This window comes from Eurypyga helias, unplaced genomic scaffold (genome assembly GCF_000690775.1).
Source record: "Eurypyga helias isolate BGI_N326 unplaced genomic scaffold, ASM69077v1 scaffold34788, whole genome shotgun sequence".
Taxonomy (NCBI): domain Eukaryota; kingdom Metazoa; phylum Chordata; class Aves; order Eurypygiformes; family Eurypygidae; genus Eurypyga; species Eurypyga helias.
In genome coordinates, this window is record NW_010268160.1 from 5,688 (window position 1) to 13,844 (window position 8,157).

The window sequence follows — 8,157 nt, forward strand, 5'->3', positions numbered from 1 at the left end:
AGTTCTGCCCCACGTTGTCCTCTTACTGGTGCAAAGTTGATACGCAGTGTGACTGAGTAGAAATAAGTATTCTTATCCTATTTTGTTCCGGCCTTAATGCCTTCCTACCAGGATAGCAGGAACCTTGCAATTAAAACAGGTGGAAAAAATTACTCAAAATCATTTCTGTGCAGGAAAACATCTAATATTGTTAGTTTTATGTGCTTTTATTTATGCGAACAGTGTGCAGCCTTTGTAATGCCTTTTTTTTTTCTGGGGGGGGTTGTTTTTGAGGAAGCTGTTGCAAATAATGTTTGTTCGCTGCTGTAATTGAGCCAGAGTCAAATTTGGAGACAGATTAGCTTCCCGGGACTTTGGTATTTGCGTTAAGTCTGCGTCGCTTGCGTGCACCACCACCTCTGTTCTAGGACTTTTGCAATCAGAAGGAAAACAAATCGCACTTCCTACTTATCAGTGGTGTGATGTTTCCTTCAACAAGCAGTTAAGTCCAGTCCACGCGTTGGTCTTTGGAATTAAGCAGCAGGGCAGCGTTATTCCGTGTAGGGGTTGGCAATGCTAGGAGTTACAGGCTAAGGGGCGTATCTCCCCTGTTGTTAAAAGGAAGTAGGGTTGGAGGGAGGGAAAATTGCCCTTCAGTGCAACTATCCTGCTATTTAAGAGCTTGATTTCTGATGCATGAGCCGCCGAGTCTGGCACGGAGAAAGTATTCTGCAATTCAGAGATGATAAAATAATTACATGATTGCGTGCTTCTTGAAGGCACGAGGATAATGTTCCTAAGTGCCACCAATTCTGCTACCACTCAGGAGAAAAGGCTCCTTCTAATCAGGCCTCCCCGGGTAAGGGTTTACAAGAGCACCCTTGAGGTCAGCACTAATCTACCAGCTTCCAAGCAACTCCAAAAGAACGTAGGATTGCCCAGTTCGCAGGGTAAACACGCTGCTTCAGGCTGCGGCACGTGACGGCCACGATGCCGAGAGCCCTTTGGGGAGGGGGAAGCGATGGCTGGACCCTGCAACACCCCACGGGGTGAAGGCTGAGCCAGCCTCATCCTAGGGATGGAGAAGAGGGAGAGGAGGAAAGTTTTGTCATTTTCTTTATTAAAAAAAAAAAGGTTTATTGCAAAACTCAGTGTTTTAGAGTATTTCCAGAGTCTGCTAGGTACGTTACAAACAAATCAGTAAATCCTGCTTTGAACGCGTTAAAGCCTGCTTCTGGGTCTTCTGCGCCCGCACACACACATTCTCACTCGCTCCCCTGCTCGTGCTGCGACAGACAGGAACAGAAACGTACTGTGAGGTCAGTGACAAACATATTATTTGATCTGTATTGGAAACTTGTAAAAAAAAGAAAAAATTACAGTAGAACCTCGCAAATCTGCAGAGCAGGGAGCTTCCACACACACGCAAAACCTGGAGGCCTTATTCTACTTCCAAGCAGAGTTGTAATAGCAAAGTGCTGTAGTGAGGTCTCGTATCACAAAGACTTCAATAATCTTACAATTAGAGTCTACAGAACATTTACCAAAAATGCTTGAAGTATCATAAATTAACAATAAATAAGAAGTACATCTTAATGCAACGTGGGTATTTGTTCATGTACTCACTGATTCACAAGACTCTAGTTCTCTGTAAGGGATCTTCCAGTCCTGGGTGCAACGCAGCGAGGTTCTGCTGGCCGTGATAAAGTGCTGAGGCAGAGGAAGGATGCGAGACCGCGGGTCTCGGGCAGTGAGGGTGAATTGCTCTAGCCACTTGGTTGTAAGAGTGCCTGTTTGGTTTTGGTTTTTTTTTTTTTGACATCCAAGACAGAAAAAAAACCAAACCAAGCACCTTCCCGAAGTTTTTAACAGATTGTCCCACACTTCTATGGCTGGTAAGATACAGACATGTCAGCATAGCAGTTAATGCATGATGCCACTTCCACTGAAATACACAGAAATGCTGGTTTGGGTTTTTCCAAACCAAAACAGACTTGGTTTATTTGTCCCCCTGAGTTGCCTAGAGGCGTTAAGATGCATATAGGTGGGGTAAGCAAGCTTGTGTCACTGTGAGTAGGAATCCCTCCCATTAAGACTAAATGGACAGCTCGTGCGTTCTCTCTTCTCCCTCCCCTCGCCTTCAGTGTGCACAGGCTCCGTTTCTCACCGAAGCCAGCAGCAAAAAGAGTCTCTGGCCGACTTATTGGGAAAAGGGGCACGGCTCAGGCCGGCCGCCCCATGCCCGCGGGGCTGGGGGACGGAGGGAGCAGTCTGCCGGGGCTGGGTAACGTGGGGGTTCCCACATTGGTTTGGTGATGCGGCAGAGATTTCCTCGTGCACCTGCAAGCGAAGGTGTCCGGTACGTTAAGACATACCGGGCCAAATCCCCCCGGGATTGGGGGCTGGTTACAGCAGCGGAGCCAGGTCCGACGACACCAGCTGAGGCTTGATGGAAAGAGACGCTGGATCTGTAGTTTATTTTTTTTTTTCTTCCCTTTTAAAACAGCAAGGGGGCTACCTAAAACTTACCTATTAAAAATAGCTACACTCTGTGCTCTAAGAATAAGTTTCCCAACAATTTCACAAGCTAGCAATACAAGATAGGTATCGAAGAGATTGACGTAAAGACAGCTTTCTGTTACGCAAAAGATGATTTTTCCTCTCCAGTTATTTACGCTAACCGCCTGTAACAATCTTTGAATAAATTAATAAATACTAGTTAAATTAGATCTGACTATCAATAGAAAACAGTTCTAAGGATACCAATTGGGAGAAGAAAAATGATCTTATGAAATATGTGTAGTAATAACTGGCCATAAAGACATACAGAGTCTCTAATTTCCCAGCATTTGTGACGTTCAAGTTAATTAGATGAACATAAACCATTGCTGAAGTCAGCTATCTAGCCTGGCCTCCTCAAATCATGTAACGTGAGTCTGTGTTCTTCCAAAAGAAGATTCCGTTGGCTACTGGTGGCGTAGGAAATGCTTGTCTCCAGTCTGTGTCACCGTTTGTCAGCGTGGAATTTGCGGCTGGGGACGGGTGAGGACAGTCAGAGGCTGAGCTGCTTCCGCTGTTGCCGTTCTCAGTTTTTCTGGGGTCAGTTGAACCTTTGCCTACGTCAGGAAAGCAGGAGTGTGCATCACATCTTCATGCTAGACAGAAGTTATTCTTATGTGGCTATCCGTATTTTCTATGGAGCTTCCATTGTTGGTTAAAAAAGTTTTTCTAATAATTAAAAAAAAAGTCGTCGGTAGCAACTGTTCACATTTAAAATTTCACATTCCCTTTAGAATGTAGTTTTAAAACGTGGAGCAGAGCTGACATTTTCCCCCAGTCTTACACCGAGTGCGTTAGATGGAGACGGAACAGGGGTGTTCTTATGCCATGCTTTCAGAACCTTTTCCTGAAGTTTCTGCTTTTCCAATATCCATTTCAATAAAGTCATCTGGAAAGTCTGGTACGACCTCCGCCGCGCTCTCCTCCACGTGCTGCCGCTGGCGCTGGCACAGCCCAGCCTTGCACGGTCTCACCAGGGACAGAAACACAGCACCCAGGACCATGCCAGCAGCACAGGAGTAAAAGGCTGAGCTGTAGTTCTGTGTTGTATCCACTAAGACACCTACAGAAGACACATTTCCAGCAGTTAGCCACAGCCAACCCTCCCTCTCCCTTGCCCATCCATCCCTCCCCAAAGGGCTTTTAATCCAGACACCACTGCATCATTTTCTTGGCAATCAGAAGATACTCAACAACAGACAGATGCTGCCTTACAAAAGGGTAAAACCCACCGTTCAGGGGTACACGGTGTCATCTTCACCCAAGTCAGAGCCTTCAGGCACTGCAGGGGCGCTGAGCCAGGATGCACCAGGCATATCTGCGGGGATGGAGACCTCCCCTTTCCGCAGCGTACGGTGGAAACGCACACACAGCGAGAGCGGTTTGCTTCTGCCGCTCGCTGGAGCCTGAGGCGCTGCCAGCTTCGGGTTTCTAACAGGATCGGGGTAGCACTGCAGTATTTTCCTTCACTCTGAGGCTCCTCAGTAGAGAACGCCTCATCGGTGGGACTCTGCAGAGCTGCATTGCAGCAGTGTTCTGGCTCCGAGAGCCACCTAATATTAGTTGCAGAGCTTTTAGGATGGTACTATGCTTAGCACTGCCACAACGCTTTTTAGACAGAAATCAGCACCAACAGCTGTCAAATATACAAAAAAAAAAAAGATGGAAGTTTTAGGAGTTACCTGCAAGGGGTGGTCCAGCCAACCCAGCTAAGCTCTGAATGAAGACGTAGACTCCAGCTGCAGAAGACATCTTCGCGATGCCGACCACATCGTCTTCTGCCAGGAGGGGAATATGCGTGCCCGCTACCGTCCCGAGCATGAACCCAAAAAATATGCTACATGTCATCAAGCCCCAGAACTCGGAGGCAAAAGGGAAGGCAAACAGCGCTACAGACAGCAGAACAACGCAGATGAGTTCGATGTAGATCTTGCGGATGGGCTTTTTGTTGAGGACCCAGCCGGCTGAAATTCTCCCGAAGACCTCTGCGATCGCCATGGCCGACAGGATGTACGCCGAGTGGTCTTTGCTGATGCCAAGGCTGAGACTCAGGGGAATGATGTAGAGGGAGGGAGCGAAGAAGCCCAGGGTAGCGAACAGCCCAAAGAATGCGTAAAAGATAAAGCTACAGTCTCTCATCACAGAGAAGTCCAGTAGATTGGTTTTTGGTTCTGGAGGGGTGGTGTTATTTTCAACAAGTATCTGCACATGTTCCTTTGGTTCTTCACTTTTCGGCTCTGCTTTGGCGTTTCCAGGCACATTGCTGGGTGAGGTAGTTATTTCTACTCCTGAGTCTATGGACTCTATTGAGGTGCGTGTTTGCTCGTTTTCAAGCATGTACTTTGTCTCCGCGGGCTCTTCAGGAGGCTGCGCTTTCACTTCTTCTTGCTCTTTGATGATAATGGGTCGCAGCAGTGATCCGCAGACGACGATGCTGAGCTGAAGCACCCCGACAGAAAGGAGGCTGTATCTCCAGCCGATCTGCTCCTTCAGACCAGTAATTGCTGAGGAAAACGAGGGCAGAAGAAGAAAGTGTAAGTGGAAAAGCCTGTAGTTACACCAAGGAGCTATTTGAATTACAGCTGGGAAAGTAACGGAGGCTTCACCACGGGAGGGTCTCAAGCACCTCACCTTTGCAGAGGCTAGGCAGGGGTCCCTCCTGCCCAGGGCCACCCAAGGGTCTGGCACCCATGTTTCTCCCATCATCTGCAGCAGGTAACACCTGGCTAGAGGTTACCTTCTGCTAGGTGGCCACCTCTAAGGTCCCGGTAAGTTTGGGATGTGCAAGAATGAAGGTGGTGGTATTCTTAGTGAATAAGAGCAAACTCAACATTCGAGTTTCCTCTCAGCCGACTCCACCCTGAAACCAGCTACTAGAGGAAGTGTCATAACTCTACCCAAAGGTCTGTGTCACTGCTTACAGGCCTTCATTTGCAACCAAAGCAGCTTTGCAGTGGGTTTTAGCCGAAAGCAAGCGTGCACAGACCACTTGAACTGCGGAGGACAAGTGGTGACAGGGCAGTGACAGGGCAGTGCTGCCTGGGGACAGGTCCCCAAAAGGCCGCAGCAGGTCGGCACGCTGTGCTAAGCACAAGCCCACTAACCTTTAGGAGCAGTTGTGTTCTGTGTGTGTTTTAAATAGCTGAAGTTTCTCGGTCTTATTTTTAGCCAGCTAGATCTATATGGGGAGCCCGGCGGGCTGCGTATCGGTGAGGCACGTCCTGCTCTGGCAGGCGATGCTGGGGACAGCTCGGGCATCGTTAGACCGGTCTCTAGGATTACTTGTAACCCTGCCTGCAGGGAACGAGTGCCACGGGCACGTGAGCAGCCACCTGTGGGCTTTAGCAGCTCATGGGAAGGTCCGTGAGCACCCCGGCACGGATGGCCTTCGGGTCCCATTTGCTTAGGAGAAGGATCAGAGCAGGGTTGTGCTTTACGCGTGCGCGCATGAACCCGCAGTGCTGGGGGACTGTACCTGGTGCGAAGGAGAAAACAGCAAAACATTCCCCTGTGGATGCCACTGCTGTGACCAGCGAGCGTCTTTTGTCAAAATACTGTGATAAAATGGTGACAGTCGGGAGGAAAGAGAGGCAGTATCCAAGGCCTGTGAATAAATGCCAAAAATTGCCATAACAACAAGTAAAGGAGGGGGAAACACCGATGGGAGAACACGTTAAGTCAGCTTTCCCGGTGGCAGATTACAGTATCATTTCGGCCAACTCGGCAAGTCACCCTGGAAGAAAATCATTGGGGAAACCAGAATGTTAATTTTTTTTTTTTAAAGATTGGAGGGGGCAAAAAGAAAAAAAGAAAGAATAAACCACCACCAAATCAGAGCCCCAACCTCCTAAACCTGCTAGACTAATGCCTTCTGTTCCCAAAGAGCCAACGGGATCCTCTTTGAGGACCGTATCTGCCTAAAGAGTTTGAGCCTGTAGCAATTGCTCCCCTACGCGAGGCAAGCTGCCGGCACGGGAGCGAGCAGGATGCCCAGGCCAGATCGGAGAGGGGGAAAAAGTACAATAAGAAGAGAGCTGAGAGGATTTGACCCCGTGAACAGCTTTCACATCCCCAGCGATCCCAGTCAGAAGCCATCGGTACAGCTGCACTAGCGCAGTGGTCTGGGGGACCAAGCCCCAGGGTGTCCCCAGGGTGTCGGGGGCAGAAAGCCAAGCCTTCAGCCCAGCCATCACCTCTACCGGGAGGGGAAGTTGAGCTCAGAAGGGGCAGCAGCATTGCTCAAGCACACCCCCCCCCGCCACAGGGAGTAAAATCCCCATGGCCACAGCCACGCCTGCGGGAAGCCGCGGGACAGGGCGAAGCGTTGGTCAGCGGGAATAGGGCGACTCACCAGAGATGACACCGATGGTGACGTACATGTCCACAACAGTGCGGGCGAAGGAGGCAGTGACCATGCCGGTGCTGATCAGCACCCCCCCGGCCATCACCACCAAGCGGTGACCGAACCGATTGCTGAGGACTGTTGACAGCGGAGCTGGATGGGTGGGAAAGGAAGAGAGTCTTGGTCAACACCCCTCGGCAACTCGACCAGCCACCATCTCCTTCAAGAGCGCTTCCGGTGCCCCCGCCCCGGTCCCCACGCCTCGCCACCTCCCCTCCCCGCTGGCCTCACGCCGCAGAGCATCGCCCAGAGGCACCCTCGGAGCCCTGCTCCGCTCACAGCGTTTGGGGTGTGCCAACGAAGCCACCAGACGGGTGCGTGGCAGCCAGGGACAAACCTGAGCAACACCCGGAGACCCAGTGCATTTCGGCAAGACTCCAGTTCTCACTAATCCTCTTTCCTACAGAGCTGGGGTCGGAATGCACTTTCACTCCTCGCTGAGAGCCGCACGGCCGGGCCAGGCTCAGCGACACGCACCACATCCCTGTACCACGCAGGAGGATGCGACCTGAGGCCACGAGGGGCTGCCGGACTGAGAGACGCTTCTGGGTATTCCAGGAGCACGCAGCCTCCGGACTGTACTTCAACTTTTCTTTGCAACGGAGCCATGAGAGCCACGGCAGTCAGAGACCAGCTCCTCGTGTGCTGAGTCAGCAGTATGACCGCCCCTGGCACTCACCCCCAACGCCCGTTCCTCTCACCTGTGAAGGACTGTACAAACACACATATGGATATGATCCATGATATCCTGCTGTTGGTTTCATCAAAGCTTTCCATCAGGTCATTAAAGAAGACACCGAACGATTTTATAATGCCGTACGTTAGAGCTTCCACAAAGAAGAAAGCAAAAGCAACCGTCCAACCCCATCCTCCATCAGGCACTTTAGTATAAACATTGGGAGCCGTGCACGGCATTTTTACAGCTTTGACCGTCATTTTCTTGATCTGAAAAAGAGGGGAGAAAGAGCCAGGCATCAGTTGAAGATGAATTTTGGTGCGAGAGGCACGGCCCAACAGCCGTACCCAACCGCCCGCGGCCCCCCCCTGCGCTGCCGAGGGGCGAAATGCCGGAGGCGGGATGGCGTTTGCGCCTTTGTCACCCCATGGGGCTTGTTTCTGTGGGTGCTCCGTGCGCCCAGAGCAGCGAGTCTCTGCCCGGCACCCGGGCGAGCTGTTCCCATCGGCAAAACCCAGCGCCCGGGAGCCATCATCTGTGT

At 50.8% G+C, this 8,157-nt stretch overlaps 1 protein-coding gene across 1 annotated transcript; it reads right to left on the reverse strand.

The window, feature by feature from the left end:
- Positions 1–3,359: 3,359 nt before the first annotated feature.
- SLC16A6 (solute carrier family 16, member 6) lies at positions 3,360–7,878 on the reverse strand. The gene is made up of 5 exons (XM_010157669.1): positions 7,642–7,878; positions 6,890–7,033; positions 6,014–6,142; positions 4,221–5,042; positions 3,360–3,601 (listed from the first exon to the last, which is right to left on the reverse strand). The coding sequence occupies exons 1-5, from the start codon at positions 7,874–7,876 to the stop codon at positions 3,360–3,362; spliced, it is 1,572 nt and encodes a 523-aa protein (XP_010155971.1). The 5' UTR covers positions 7,877–7,878.
- Between the last annotated feature and the right edge of the window lie 279 nt (positions 7,879–8,157).